This window comes from Globicephala melas, chromosome 18, assembly GCF_963455315.2.
Source record: "Globicephala melas chromosome 18, mGloMel1.2, whole genome shotgun sequence".
NCBI classification, from domain to species: Eukaryota; Metazoa; Chordata; class Mammalia; order Artiodactyla; family Delphinidae; genus Globicephala; species Globicephala melas.
The window spans coordinates 69,328,047-69,344,821 of NC_083331.1; the positions used below are offsets into that span (position 1 = coordinate 69,328,047).

Sequence of the window (16,775 nt, forward strand, 5' to 3'; positions counted from 1 at the left end):
GGCCGCGATAGTGAGAGGCCCGCGCACCACGACGAAGAGTGGCCCCCGCTTGCCGCAACTAGAGAAAGCCCTTGCACAGAAACGAAGACCCAACACAGCCAAAAATAAATAAACAAATATTAAAAAAAAAAATCACATTGCGATGTTTCTGCTTTTTAAGTTGTCTTTTTCATATATTGGATTTCTTGAAGGGTAGCACAGCTGGATATGCATTCCTCACTTATATGATGAATGGGTTTTGAAAGAGCTGTCAATTTTTACATAAGTACATAACCACTGAATTCTAAGATATATTTTAGAAATAATTTTTTACAATGAAAAAAAGTAGTGGTCTCTGGAAATCATTAAAAAATATTTAAGAATCAAATATTAACAAAGTTACCCCAGCAGTAAGAAGTCTATTACAAAACTCTGGTATGGGATGCAGAGTGCTGGATGATGCTAATTTAATCACTAAACCTACCTGTTCCTGACTGGACATCTTTAGTGCAGGTTGCAACACTTCAGATTTTTAGAACAGAAATCCTTCAGTTTCTCCCCAGCCCCCTCCCTGGTACTGTTGAGCTGACTTGCTCATTTATAATATTCTGAATCTGTGCTTTGCTTACACTTAGGAGGAAACAGACTAACACAACATGACAAAGGAGAGAAAATGAGAGGTTGATAGGAAAACAGCAAGATGACCAGAGTAACCGTAGGGCAAGGTTACCGTGGCAATGTGACACACTGTGGGAAAGATCACTCAGGCCCAGGGCGACAGGAAACAAATCAGGCAACACGGTGACCAAGGGAAACACCTCTGAAGCAGACAATGAATCAGCTTTGGTCAGAGTCAAGTAATTAACAAACTGCAATTTTCACATTGAAAAAAGGTGCTATGACTAGCCGAGGTTTTCGTCTACCTTGAAGAGTGATCTGCACCCCGTGAGCTGCTTACCTCCGCAAGATAGAACTCGTCGTATTGCCTTCTGAAGGTTTCTCCTTTGTGATAGTTGCTGGCAGCCACTATCACGTCCACAGTCACCATGCTCAGGATGAACATGTGGAAGACGGATGACCGCATCATTTGCTGAGGAGGCAAAACAGATGGACTCTTAACAAAGAAACAAAGCCGTGATTCAACAGAACTATGTGCTTAGGCCTTGGTCTGCAACATCTTTGTGATATGCTGCTGTGCAGAACAGTCTTTTTTAAAAAAAAATTTATTTTATTGAAGTATAGTTGATTTACAATGTTGTGTTAATTTCTGCTGTACAGCAAACTGATTCAGTTATACATACATACATTGACACATTCCTTTTCAGATTCTTTTCCATTATGGTTTATCACAGGATATTGAATATAGTTCCCTGTGCTCTACAGTAGGGCCTGTTGTTTATCCATTCTATATAATAGTTTGCATCTGCTAATCCCAAACTACCAATCCTTCCCTCCCCCACTCCCCTGCCCCTTGGCAACCACATGTCCAGAACAGTCCTTCTAAGATAACTTGATGAATATCACTAAATAGTGAGCAAAGGAATCATTTTTCTGCAGGCAGCTAAAAAATAACTGGGGAGAGAGTTTCAGAGACTTTTGGTTAAAAGTTGAAAATACATTTCATTGAACTTGTATACAGCCTGTATCTTAATTTTCACTGATTAGTTAGGAAGCTTTTATCCTTACTACTGACTCTATGCAGAAATTATTTTTGGAAAGCTGATACCACATAACAAGTATTGCTCTATTCTGTTACGAGAAAGAGCTACTGCTGAGGAAAGCATTTTAGAGATAATCATAAAAGCAGAAAAGTGGGAGAAACCTAAGACCTATTTATTTTTAAATTTATTGCCTCTGTAAATTATTTATTTCTTTAAATTACTATTTTTAATAATTTACTCTCTATGTTTTAAACCACTTTTTGAGGTATGGTTGACTTTAAAAAAAGTGGTACATATTGAATGTATACAACTCAATGAGCTCGGGGGTAAAAATACACCCATGAAACCATCACCATCATCAAGGCCATATACATATCCGTCACCTCCCAAAGCTTCCTTTCAACTCCATTATTATTATTATTAGTGGTAAGAACACAACATAAGATCTATCCTCTTAGCAAATTTTAAATATACAATAGAGTACTGCTAACTACAGGCACTTATGCTGTATAGTAGACCTTCAGAATTTATTTATCTTATATATTGGAACTTTGTACCCTTTGCATAAATATGTTATTGAAAATTATACTACAACTAATAATAGCTAATGTCTATATTTATAATTATTATATGCCTGGAGCTGTTGTAGGTGCTTTACATAAATTAACTCATTTAATGTCATAATGGCCCTAGGAAGTTACTCTAACTTTATAGAGAAGGAAACTGAGGCTCAGAGAAGTTAAATAACTTCCTGTCTCACACACACATGTTGAAGATGGAACCACAATTTGGACCCAAGTCTGGTCCAAGTCTGCTGCCTACACTGAGGTGAAATAATTAGGCATTCCAAAAAAATGACTATTATTATAATAGCTACCATGTATTGAATACTATAAGTATGTTATTTATTTCATTTCTTTTCATCTCCACCATATACACAGTGGGATATATTACTCACTTCTTCCAGTGAGCTCAGAAAGATTAAGTCATTTGTCCAAGGTCACACAGCAAGTATACAGCAGAGCCAGGCTCCGTACCCATGTCTGTTTAAGTCCATTCTGGTAGCCCCTGCCCACTGTGGGGTAGGAAGTATATAAAAGGACAGAGTAGAAGCTGAAGGCCCTGGGCAGAAGAAGGAGGAGAGAGAGGCTGACCACATAACAAACCACTGAATCACATCCCTTGGCGCCAACTGCCCAGGGACTGGTGCCACCATGTAGCAGGGTCTCGCCTGTTCTTAGTACTTACAAACACATAAGGACACCATTTGATCTCGACCTGAGACTCCTTCGGTCTTTGCAACTGAAAGAACATAACTAAAGCAGAACCTAAGAACAGAAAAAGAGGCAAAGGATGCCTCTGAGCCCACCACTGGCTCTCTGCATCCACATATGCACATTCATATGGCTTCATGACCCTGCAGTCAGCAACAGCACGGGCTCTGAGCCAAAGTGCGTGGAGCTGAAACTCTACCACATACGAACTCTGGCCCTGAGCAAGATACTTAAACCTCTCTGTGCCTCAGTTTTCCCATCAGTAAAATGGAGACAAAACTGGCTACTCTAAAAGTTGTTATCATAAACATGTAAATATCTGTAAGCTCTTACATCAGCACTTGCATATTATAAATGTTCTATTAAGATTTGCAGTAAAAAAAATGCAGTTCTGTGAATGAGGTATTTTTCTGTTCAGGAATGAGAAATAAATTGTACTAGGTCAAAGAATTAATTATGTTGTATATTTGAGTCCAGAGCCAAGTGAGATAAATAAAAGTAATAAAGTCTAATAATGTGAGAGATGTCAGAGCCATTGGAAAAGCAGATATCTAGTAAGGTTGTGTGTCACCATGGCTACTGATGCATTCTTACATCCATTTATTTGCCCTTGACTTTATTTTATGGGTAATACAAAATCAAGTTCCAGAACTGTCAATCAACATATTTAAATGCACATCAATTTGCTTGCAGGAACTACTGACCTTCATAAAGTAGATAAGCAAATCAGTGGCCAAGTTTCTATCCTCATTAGAATTTTTATTTAGTCTTTCTTGCATTGTGAGAGTTAAATTCCATAACTATTATTCCTTTTCTATACTCTTTTCAATATAATGTTCTATTAAAAACATTTCAACTGATTTCCACTTCATCTGCATGACAGAAAAGCCACAACTTTCTATTTTCCTTAGCTGTGGATTTATGTCTTAAGTAAACTGTTATTACTGAAAGGTCCAAACAAAGCTTTTAGCCATGGCTGTCAAAAAACTTTTAAATTGGTTTTGTAACTGTCACAGCTTCACTTTGGTGCTGTCATTATAATTAGATTATTTTTTGTCTGAATGTCTACGTATTCCTGTTGGTACAGAGTCATTAAAGTAATCACTTACAATGGATTTTGATACGCTATAATCACCATTGCTCGGCTGACTTTCTCCAAAGTAATAACTTTCAAATATTAAGTAAGAATTAAGGTAATCAGTATGTGCAGTAGCCAAATTTAAATAATAAAACCAGTAACTTTAGGTTTAAAGATAGAGCTAGCTACATAAACCACTTCAACTCAATCCAATGAAACCAACGTTTGAACTTGGCTACAGGCTTCCTTAGTGCAGAACGGCTGGCAACATTACACTTAGAGTCACGCTTACATCCATAGGACAGTCCAAATTTATACCCCGTGATTTTTCATTTTGTTATAAAAATTAATGTAAAGGAAAATGTTAAAGTTGTAAGTGCCACAAAATATTATATAACTTGAGATTTTCACAATTGTATGATTTAATATGGATGTAGGCTATATAAACTTACACATACATATATGTATGTATATATGTATGTGTGTATATATATTTATATATGTATATATATCTATATATTTATAGATATACTTAAGACTCTTCAGATCCTGCCTACACGTTAGCTTTTTAAAAATTCCCTTCAATTGCAATGTCTTTTTTTTTTTTTTTTTTTTTTTTGCGGTATGCGGGCCTCTCACTGTTGTGGCCTCTCCCGTTGCGGAGCACAGGCTCCGGACGCGCAGGCTCAGCGGCCATGGCTCAAGGGCCTAGCCAATCCGCGGCATGTGGGATCTTCCCGGACCGGGGCACGAACCCGTGTCCCCTGCATCGGCAGGCGGACTCTCAACCACTGTGCCACCAGGGAAGCCCTGCAATATCATTTTGATTTATATTTTTAAACCATCAGAAAAATTTTGCACATGTTTTGAGCTTGGCTTTGATCCAAGACCTACTGATTTCTGTATGTGACAGTTAGAATTATCAAAATATGAAGAAGGGACTATAGCAGAATCATCCCCAAGGCAGCAATGTCAGGAATGCTCAGAAGCCTTGTTACGCAAAGTGTAGTCCCTGGACCAGCAGCTTCCTGGGAGTGTGTTAGAAATGCAGAGACCTACTGAATCAGAATCTGCATCTTTAGCTGTGATTAATGTGGATAGTAAAGTTTGAGAAGCTCTGTTGTAGAGGAAACTCCTAAGTAGCAGGTTAAACTGGGTGACCTATAAAATGTTTTACGCATTCACAATTTTATGATTCTAAAAGCTTGTAATCACTGACTAAAACATATAACAAATACTGGCTGGCATATTATGGCTCTATATTAAGAAACATCATCACAAAAATGGATGCCCACCTCCCCATGCCTCAACTCCAAGATGAAAAATCAATTAAACCGGGAAGCTTCCGGGAAGATGGCGGAAGAGTAAGACGCGGAGATAACCTTCCTCCCCACAGATACACCAGAAATACATCTACACGTGGACCAACTCCTACAGAACACCTACTGAACGCTGGCAGAAGACCTCAGACCTCCCAAAAGGCAAGAACCCCCCCCCCCCCACGTACCTGGGTAGGGCAGAAGAAAAAAGAATAAACAGACACAAAAGGATAGGGACGGTACCTGCACCAGTGGGAGGGAGCCGTGAAGGAGGAAAGATTTCCACACACTAGGAAGCCCCTTCACGGGCAGAGACTGCGGGTGGCGGAGCGGGGGAGCTTAGGAGCCGCGGAGGAGAGCGCAGCAACAGGGGTGCGGAAGGCAAAGCGGTGAGATTCCCACACAGAGGATCGGTGCCGACCAGCACTCACCAGCCCGAGAGGCTTGTCTGCTCCCCCGCCGGGGCGGGCGGGGCTGGGAGCTGAGGCTCGGGCTTCGGTCGGAGCGCAGGGAGAGGACTGGGGTTGGCGGCGTGAACACAGCCTGCAGGGCGTTAGTGCGCCACGGCTAGCGGGGAGGGAGTTCCGGGAAAAGTCTGGACCTGTCGAAGAGGCAAGAGACTTTTTCTTACCTCTTTGTTTCCTGGTGCGTGAGGAGAGGGGATAGAGAGCGCTGCTTAAAGGAGCTCCAGAGACGGGCGCGAGCCGCGGCTAAAAGCGCGGACCCCAGAGACGGGCATGAGACGCTAAGGCTGCTGCTGCCGCCACCAAGAAGCCTGTGTGCGAGCACAGGTCACTCTCCACACGCCCCTTCCGGGGAGCCTGTGCAGCCCGCCACTGCCAGGGTCCCGGGACCCAGGAACAACTTCCCCGGGAGAACGCACGGCGCGCCTCAGGCTGCTGCTACGTCACGCCGGCGCTAGTCACGCCGGCGATACGTCACGCCGGCCTCTGCCGCCGCAGGCCCGCCCCGCACTCCGTGCCCCTCCCTCCCCCACCCCCGCCCCGCCCTGAGTGAGCCACAGCTCCCGAATCAGCGGCTCCTTTAAATCCGTCCTGTCTGAGCGAAGAACAGACGCTCTCCGGCGACCGACACACAGAGGTGGGGCCAGATCCAAAGCTGAGCCCCTGGGAGCTGTGAGAACAAAGAAGAGAAAGGGAAATCTCTCCCAGCAGCCTCAGAAGCAGTGGATTAAAGCTCCACAATCAACTTGATGTACCTGCATCTGTGGAATACCTGAATAGACAACGAATTATCCCAAATTGAGGAAGTGGACTTTGAGAGCAAGATTTATGATTTTTTTCCCCTTTTCCTCTTTTTGTGAGTGTGTATGTGTATGCTTCTGTGTGAGATTTTGTCTGTATAGCTTTGCTTCCACCATTTGTCCTAGGGTTCTATCTGTCCGTTTTTTTGTTTTATTTTTTTCTTAATATTTTTTATTTTAATAATTTTATTATATTTTATCTTACTTTATTTTATTTTACTTTATCTTCTTTCTTTCTTTTTTTCCTTCCTTCCCTCCTTTCTTCCTTCCTCCCTCCCTCCCTTCTTTCTTTCTACTTCTACTAATTCTTTCTTTCTAATTTTTCTCCCTTTTATTCTGAGCCGTGTGGATGAAAGGCTCTTGGTGTTGCAGCCAGGAGTCAGTGCTGTGCCTCTGAGCTGGGAGAGCCAACTTCAGGACACTGGTCCACAAGAGACCTCCCAGCTCCACATAATATCAAACGGCGAAAATCTCCCAGAGGTTTCCATCTCAACACCAGCAAGCTACAGTGCTGGACACCCTATGCCAAACAACTAGCAAAACAGGAACACAACCCCACCCATTAGCAGAGAGGCTGCCTAAAATCATAATAAGTCCACAGACACCCCAAAACACACCACCAGACGTGGACCTGCCCACCAGAGAGACAACATCCAGCTTCATCCACCAGAACACAGGCACTACTCCCCTCCACCAGGAAGCCTACACAACCCACTGAACCAACCTTAGCCACTGGGGACAGACACAAAAAACAACGGAAACTACGAGCCTGCACCCTGCAAAAAGGAGACCCCAAACACAGTAAGCTAAACAAAATGGGAAGACAGAAAAACACACAGCAGATGAAGGAGCAAGATAAAAACCCACCAGACCTAACAAATGAAAAGGAAATAGGCACTCTACCTAAAAAAGAATTCAGAATAATGATAGTAAAGATGATCCAAAATTTTGGAAATAGAATAGAGAAAATGCAAGAAACATTTAACAAGGACCTAGAAGAACTAACGATGAAACAAGCAATGGTGAACAACAAAATAAATGAAATGAAAAATACTCTAGATGGGATCAGTAGCAGAATAACTGAGGCAGAAGAACGGATAAGTGACCTGGAAGATAAAATAGTGCAAATAACTACTGCAGACCAGAATAAAGAAAAAAGAATGAAAAGAACTGAGCACAGTCTCAGAGACCTCTGGGACAACATTAAATGCACCAACATTTGAATTATAGGGGTTCCAGAAGAAGATGAGAAAAAGAAAAGGACTGAGAAAATATTTGAAGAGATTATAGTTGAAAACTTCCCTAATATGGGAAAGGAACTAGTTAATCAAGTCCAGGAAGCACAAAGAGTCCCATACAGGATAAATCCAAGGAGAAATATGCCAAGACACATATTAATCAAACTGTCAAAAATTAAATACAAAGAAAACATATTAAAAGCAGCAAGGGAAAAACAACGAATAACACACAACGGAATCCCCATAAGGTTAACAGCTGATCTTTCAGCAGAAACTCTGCAAGCCAGAAGGGACTGGCAGGACATATTGAAAGTGATGAAGGAGAAAAACCTGCAACCAAGATTACTCTACCCAGCAAGGATCTCATTCAGATTTGATGGAGAAATTAAAACCTTTACAGACAAGCAAAAGCTGAGAGAGTTCAGCACCACCAAACCAACTCTACAACAACTGCTAAAGGAACTTCTCTAGGCAAGAAAACAAAAGAAGGAAAAGACCTACAATAACGAACCCAAAACAATTAAGAAAATGGGAATAAGAACATACATGTCGATAATTACCTTAAATGTAAATGGACTAAATACTCCCACCAAAAGACACAGTTTGGCTGAATGGATACAAAAACAAGACCCATGTATTTGCTGTCTACAAGATACCCACTTCAGACCTACAGACACATACAGACTGAAAGTAAGGGGATGGAAAAAGATATTTCATGTAAATGGAAACCAAAAGAAACCTGAGGTAGCAATTCTCATATCAGACAAAATAGACTTTAAAGAATATTAGAAGAGACAAAGAAGGACACTACATAATGATCAAGGGATCAAGCCAAGAAGAAGATATAACAATTGTAAATATTTATGCACCCAACATAGGAGCACCTCAATACATAAGGCAAATACTAACAGCCATAAAAGGGGAAATCGACAGTAACACATTCATAGTAGGGGACTTTAACACCCCACTTTCATCAATGGACAGATCATCCAAAATGAAAATAAATAAGGAAACACAAGCTCTAAATGATACATTAAACAAGATGGACTTAATTGATATTTATAGGACATTTCATCCAAAACAACTGAATACACTTTCTTCTCAAGTGTTCATGGAACATTCTCCAGGATAGATCATATCTTGGGTCACAAGTCAAGCCTGGGTAAATTTAAGAAAATTGAAATTGTTTCAAGTATCTTTTCCGACCACAACACTATGAGACTAGATACCAATTACCAGAAAAGATCTGTAAAAAATACAAACACATGGAGGCTAAACAATACACTACTTAATAAAGAAGTGATCACTAAAGAAATCAAAGAGGAAATCAACAAATACCTAGAAACAAATGACAATGGAGACACGACGACCCAAAATCTATGGGATGCAGCAAAAGCAGTTCTGAGAGGGAAGTTTACAGCAATACAATCCTACCTTAAGAAACAGGAAACATCTCAAATAAACAACCTAACCTTGCACCTAAAGCAATTAGAGAAAGAAGAACGAAAAAACACCAAAGTTAGCAGAAGAAAAGAAATCATAAAAATCAGATCAGAAATAAAAAGAAATGAAGGAAATGATGGCAAAGATCAATAAAACTAAAAGCTGGTTCTTTGAGAAGATAAACAATATTGATAAACCACTAGCCAGACTCATCAGGAAAAAAAGGGAGAAGACTCAAATCAATAGAATTAGAAATGAAAAAGGAGAAGTAACAACTGACACTGCAGAAATACAAAAGATCATGAGAGATTACTACAAGCAACTCTATGCCAATAAAATGGACAACCTGGAAGAAATGGACAAATTCTTAGAAATGCACAACCTGCCAAGACTGAATCAGGAAGAAACAGAAAATATGAACAGACCAATCACAAGCACTGAAATTGAAACTGTGATTAAAAATCTTCCAACAAACAAAAGCCCAGGACCAGATGGCTTCACAGGCGAATTCTATCAAACATTTAGAGAAGAGCTAACACCTATCCTTCTCAAACTCTTCCAAAATATAGCAGAGTGAGGAACACTCCCAAACTCATTCTAAGAGGCCACCATCACCTTGATACCAAAACCAAATAAGGATGTCACAAAGAAAGAAAACTACAGGCCAATATCACTGATGAACATAGATGCAAAAATCCTCAACAAAATACTAGCAAACAGAATCCAAAAGCACATTAAAAGGATCATACACCATGATCAAGTGGGATTTATTACAGGAATGCAAGGATTCTTCAATATACGCAAATCAATCAATGTGATAAGCCATATTAACAAATTGAAGGAGAAAAACCATATGATCATCTCAATAGATGCAGACAAAGCTTTCGACAAAATTCAACACCCACTTATGATAAAAACCCTGCAGAAAGGAGGCATAGAGGGAACTTTCCTCAACATAATAAAGGCCATATATGACAAACCCACAGCCAACATCGTCCTCAATGGTGAAAAACTGAAAGCATTTCCACTAAGATCAGAAACAAGACAAGGTTGCCCACTCTCACCACTCTTATTCAACATAGTTTTGGAAGTTTTAGCCACAGCAATCAGAGAAGAAAAGGAAATGAAAGGAATCCAAATCGGAAAAGAAGAAGTAAAGCTGTCACTGCTTGCAGATGACATGATACTATACATAGAGAATCCTAAAGATGCTACCAGAAAACTACTAGAGCTAATTAATGAATTTGGTAAAGTAGCAGGATACAAAATTAATGCACAGAAATCTGTGGCATTCCTATATACTGATGAAAAATCTGAAAGTGAAATCAAGAAAACACTCCCATTTACCACTGCAACAAAAAGAATAAAATATCTAGGAATAAACCTACCTAGGAGACAAAAGACCTGTATGCAGAAAATTATAAGACACTGATGAAAGAAATTAAAGATGATACAAATAGATGGAGAGATATACCATGTTCTTGGATTGGAAGAATCAACATTGTGAAAATGACTCTATTACCCAAAGCAATCTATAGATTCAATGCAATCCCTATCAAACTACCAATGGCATTTTTCACAGAACTAGAACAAAAAATTTCACAATTTGTATGGAAACACAAAAGACCCCGAATAGCCAAAGCAATCTTGAGAAAGAAAAACGGAGCTGGAGGCATCAGGCTCCCTGACTTCAGACTATACTACAAAGCTACAGTAATCAAGACAGTATGGTACTGGCACAAAAACAGAAGATCAGTGGAACAGGATAGAAAGCCCAGAGATAAACCCACGCACATATGGTCACCTTATCTTTGATAAAGGAGGCAGGAATGTACAGTGGAGAAAGGACATCCTCTTCAATAAGTAGTGCTGGGAAAACTGGACAGGTACATGTAAAAGTATGAGATTAGATCACTCCCTAACACCATACACAAAAATAAGCTCAAAATGGATTAAAGACCTAAATGTAAGGCCAGAAACTATCAAACTTTTAGAGGAAAACATAGGCAGAACACTCTATGACATAAATCACAGCAAGATCCTTTTTGACCCACCTCCTAGAGAAATGGAAATAAAAACAAAAATAAACAAATGGAACCTAATGAAACTTCAAAGCTTTTGCACAGCAAAGGAAACCATAAACCAGATGAAAAGAGAACCCTCAGAATGGGAGAAAATATTTGCAAATGAAGCAAATGACAAAGGATTAATCTCCAAAATTTATAAGCAACTCATGCAGGCTTAATAAGAAAAAAACAAACAACCCAATCCAAAAATGGGCAGAAGATCTAAATAGACATTTCTCCAAAGAAAATATACAGACTGCCAACAAACACATGAGAGAATGCTCAACATCATTAATCATTAGAGAAATGCAAATCAAAACTACAATGAGATATCATCTCACACCAGTCAGAATGGCCGTCATCAAAAAATCTAGAAACAATAAATGCTGGAGAGGGTGTGGAGAAAAGGGAACCCTCTTGCACTGTTGGTGTGAATGTAAATTGATACAGCCACTGTGGAGAATAGTATGGAGGTTCCTTAAAAAACTACAAATAGAACTACCATATGACCCAGCAATCCCACTACTGGGCATATACCCTGAGAAAACCATAATTCAAAAAGAGTCATGTACCAAAATGTTCATTGCAGCTCTATTTACAATAGCCCAGAGATGGAAACAACCTAAGTGTCCATCATTGGATGAATGAATAAAGATGTGGCACATATATACAATGGAATATTACTCAGCCATGAAAAGAAACGAAATTGAGCTATTTGTATTGAGGTGGATAGACCTAGAGTCTGTCATACAGACTGAAGTCAGAAAGAGAGAGACAAATACCGTATGCTAACACATATATATGGAATTTAAGGGAAAAAAATGTCATGAAGAACCTAGGGGTAAGACAGGAATAAAGACACAGACCTACTAGAGAAGGGACTTGAGGATATGGGGAGGGGGAAGGGTAAGCTGTGACAAAGGGAGAGAGAGGCATGGACATATATACACTACCAAACGTAAAGTAGGTAGCTAGTGGGAAGCAGCCGCGTAGCACAGGGAGATCAGCTCGGTGCTTTGTGACCCTAGAGGGGTGGCATAGGGAGGGTGGGAGGGAGGGAGACGCAAGAGGGAAGAGATATGGTAACATATGTATATTTATAACTGATTCACTTTGTTATAAAACAGAAACTAATACACCATTGTAAAGCAATTATACTCCAATAAAGATGTAAAAAAAATAATAATAATAAAAAAATCAATTAAACCAGTTTGGCTTCATGAGACAAAAGTATGTGTTGGTTTTTCAACCATTTGGAGAGGATTATGAAGATACCAGCACAAACTCTTTCATAAAGTCTAGGAATGCGGGTGGCCTCTAGAATCTGGAAAAGGCAAAGCAACAGTTTCTTCCCTAAAATCTTCAGAAGTAATACAGCCTTACTAATACATTGATCTTAGCCCAGCAAAACCCATTTTGGACTTCTGACCTGTAGAACCATAAATAATGAATTTGTGTTGTTTGAAATCACTGAGTTTGTGGAAATCTGTCACAGTAGCAATAGGAAACTAAAGCAAGCACTGTTGGTGATTTTGACATACACCCGCTCAAATCATCTCCTATGAAACAGGACCGCAGATATCTGCCCAGTGCTACAAAATTCTACCCGATCAAAGGGTTCCACCGAAAAAAAAATAAAGAACACGAAAGGTCACCTTTCTTCATATTAGTTCTGAGTTCTACCGTGAAAGGAATGCTCTCAAAGACAGAAGTCTATGCCAAACCTGGATAGGGATCCTCCCTTAATTCAAATCGACGTCGACAAAATGTATTATCAAAATAAGAGCTCATATATGAGGGCTGGGTTTGTGCCAAGCCTCCTTCCAAGCATATCACATGCTGGTGTAAAAATTTCATTTAATCCTCAACAACCGTGTGAAAAAGGTGCATTTGTTATCCCCTCATCTATGGAGAAGCAGGGAAGGATGAATCGATTTCCAAGTTCACAGACTTAGAAAGTAGTCTCATTTGTTTTGAGTCCAAAGCAAATGCTCTCCTGCCTCCTAACAGGCAGTCAAAATGCAGCTGACTCTGTGATTTAACAGAGGGTGGAAGTTTGGGAACCCTATATTTGAAAGCTGAAGATGACCTGTTCCTCACCAAAGGGTCTAAGATCGCCGTGGTGTAAAAGAATGTCAATTTTGAAGGCAGCCTGAGCTGGGTTCAAATCTTGACTCTGTACCCGATTTAACTTCTCTGTGACTTAGTTTTCTTATATGGGAAATGGGTGTAATAACATCTACATCTCTAGGCTGGAACATGAATATAAATGAGACTATTTAGTACAGAGTCTAAACAGGATAGAGTCTAAATAGTATAGATGACATAGCAGGCATCTTACACTCCAAAACTCTTATTATTATTGCTGTATTTGAAAAGGTATTTAAAGGTAGAGACACAGTCAGTTGTTTATGGGGAAGGTACGAATGTATAAGAGGAGAAATCAAGTGGAAGATACAAGTGATCTTGAGAGGGACCAGGAAAATTTATAGATTTTCAAAAAGGTCTTAAGGTGTCTCATTTTTAGTGCTATGAATGCTTATGTACTTCACAGGAGTTCTTCCTATTAATTTGTTCAGTAATTTTTCCTATAAAATAGTGCCTTATAGATTCTGAAGACTCTGCATGCAAACATCAAACAAATCAAAATTGTGGCTTAAGAGGCCACAATAAGGATAAATTTGGATAATAAACAGTACAGCTCAGAACTCAAATCCTTCTTTAAATCGCTGCTTGAGTGAATAAAATACCCTACCTATTTGTGGTAAACAAATTTCATGCACTGAACACTGTATCAGCCATGTACAGAAAGTTGTGCTTTTTTTTTTTTTTACATCTTTATTGGAGTATAATTGCTTTACAGTGTTATGTTATTTTCTGCTTTATAACAAAGTGAATCAGTTATACATATACATATGTTCCCATATCTCTTCCCTCTTGCATCTCCCTCCCTCCCACCCTCCCTATGCCACCCCTCTAGGGTCACAAAGCACCAAGCTGATCTCCCTGTGCTATGCGGCTGCTTCCCACTAACTATCTACCTTATGTTTGGTAGTGTATATATGTCCATGCCTCTCTCTCCCTTTGTCACAGCTTACCCTTCCCCCTCCCCATATCCTCAAGTCCATTCTCTAGTAGGTCTGTGTCTTTATTCCTGTCTTACCCCTAGGTTCTTCATGATATTTTTTTTTCTTAAATTCCACATATATATGTTAGCATACAGTATTTGTCTTTCTCCTTCTGACTTACTTCAGTCTGTATGACAGGCTCTAGGTCCATCCACCTCATTACAAATAGCTCAATTTCGTTTCTTTTCATGGCTGAGTAATATTCCATTGTATATATGTGCCACATCTTCTTTATCCATTCATCCGATGATGGACACTTAGGTTGTTTCCATCTCTAAGGTATTGTAAATAGAGCTGCAATGAACATTTTGGTACATGACTCTTTTTGAATTATGGTTTTCTCAGGGTATATGCCCAGTAGTGGGATTGCTGGGTCATATGGTAGTTCTATTTGTAGTTTTTTAAGGAACCTCCATACTGTTCTCCATAGTGGCTATACCAATTCACATTCCCACCAGCAGTGCAAGAGTGTTCCCTTTTCTCCACACCCTCTCCGGCATTTATTGTTTCTAGATTTTTTGATGATGGCCATTCTGACTGGTGTGAGATGATATCTCATTGTAGTTTTGATTTGCATTTCTCTAATGATTAATGATGTTGAGCATTCAGAAAGTTGTGTTTTAATTAGATTTCAAAATAAACATATTTGGAGAACAATGCAATTACAAGATGAAATTCTCAGAAACCGTCTTGCATATGAGCCATGAGCATAGGAACAAGAACATAATGTAAAAGACCAAGGGCACAAAACCTAAAATAAATCTCCCATTTCCGTTCCCTTATTTAGAAGACATCGGATATTTGTTACTCCTATCAATACACAAAATACTTCTGTCTGATATAAAGAATTTCTGTGAAACAGGAAATATCTTTATAGCAATACTGAAAACAGAACCATTAGATATCCTTAAAATCTCTGCTTTTTCTTTCTGCCTGCTGCATGTCCTTGGAGAACCATAGGGCAGAAGGAAATCCACAAGTGACTCCCCACGAAAGTACTGACCATCTATGGTACCAGTGAAAACCACGCCCACTGTCATGCCCTGACTGGTTTGCTTCTTTCCTGGACAGTAAGTTGGGGAAGAGAATCCCACACACACGCAGAAGTCAAATTGTAGGAAGAAGGAAGAGGGGATTGGAAGACACTTTCGTGTCTTGGTGCCGTGAGTATATCACTCTGTCAGAGTAAGCCTAGATGTTAAATCATAAATTGCACACAAATGTCTATGACTGCTGTTAATATTTTTCAAAACTCCAAACTCTACTATGTGAACTAGATTTTAACAAGAAGAAAAACATGCCTGGTGGAAGAGAAATGCGGCTAAGGACTGATGGTAATACTAAGCCAGTGATGTTTGGATTCCCTTTAGCCTATGCGGCAGAGCCTGAAATTGCCTGAAATTGAACCCACCTCTGCATCCACAGCCCTGGCAGTGCTCTCCCATCCCACTCTCATTCTGAACTTAGCCATGTGATTTGTTTCAGTCAGTGAGACGATCGCAAAAGCGATATACACAGAGACTTGGAAAATACTTGTGAGTTGTGACTTCCTGTTGCAGCTCTTGGAGCCCTGAGCCACCTCGTTAACACTACAGGTTGGTCTGTTTCATGGTGGCCCCCGGCCCCGTCATCCCCTCTATCCCAATAGTCAGCCGTGTCTGGAAGCAGAGATGAGGGCTGGTGAGCTAGCTGATGATGCTGGCTGACTTCAGATCAAAAGTGAGCCCAGCCGTGATCAGCTGAGACGGTCTCAGACTAGCGTATTTTGGGAAGGGATCGCTGGCATCCGCTTAAGGGGAGAGTAAGAATTTGTGTCTGCTATGTGGGAGGTTGTGTAGTTCTGTACATGAAAGCACACACATGTGCACATTCACATACAACCCCCCAAATATTTGCTAAGCGCTGATCACGTGAAAGCTATAGTGGAAGCAGCTGGAAGCAGAGAGAAACTGACCAAATACAATCAAGGAGTCAGCGATCACTGCACTGTGGAAGCTTTGATCTGATTTTGAGGGCAGGGATCTTAGCATGGGGTGGAGCGGATGATTCAGAGAAATTCAAAAGACTGAATTAATGACAGAATTGAAGACAGATCAGATTTGGGGAGGACCAAGAGGGGTGCATTATAGGTTGGTGTTCAGGTTTCTGGAGGTGCAGGAAAAGCCTGATGTCTATGTGGGGATGGGTGGGGGAGGGGTGACGTTTCCACGAGAACACCTGGGAACGTGTTAGAAATGCGCTGCAAAGATTCAGAAAGCAGAGTGAGAAGGGAAGGCTGTGACACCACTGGACCATGAGTGTGCATGACAGCTGACTTTCTGGAAG

General features: G+C 40.2%; 1 protein-coding gene across 3 annotated transcripts in view; it reads right to left on the bottom strand.

Moving 5' to 3' along the window:
- NALCN (sodium leak channel, non-selective) overlaps positions 1 to 16,775 on the bottom strand; it is a 292,588-nt gene that overhangs the window by 170,244 nt on the left and 105,569 nt on the right. For all 3 annotated transcript variants that reach the window (XM_060287757.1, XM_060287756.1, XM_060287759.2), the window contains one exon: positions 938 to 1,069. In XM_060287757.1, coding sequence (XP_060143740.1) covers positions 938 to 1,069 — 132 coding nt within the window. The remainder of the gene's footprint in view (positions 1 to 937; positions 1,070 to 16,775) is intronic.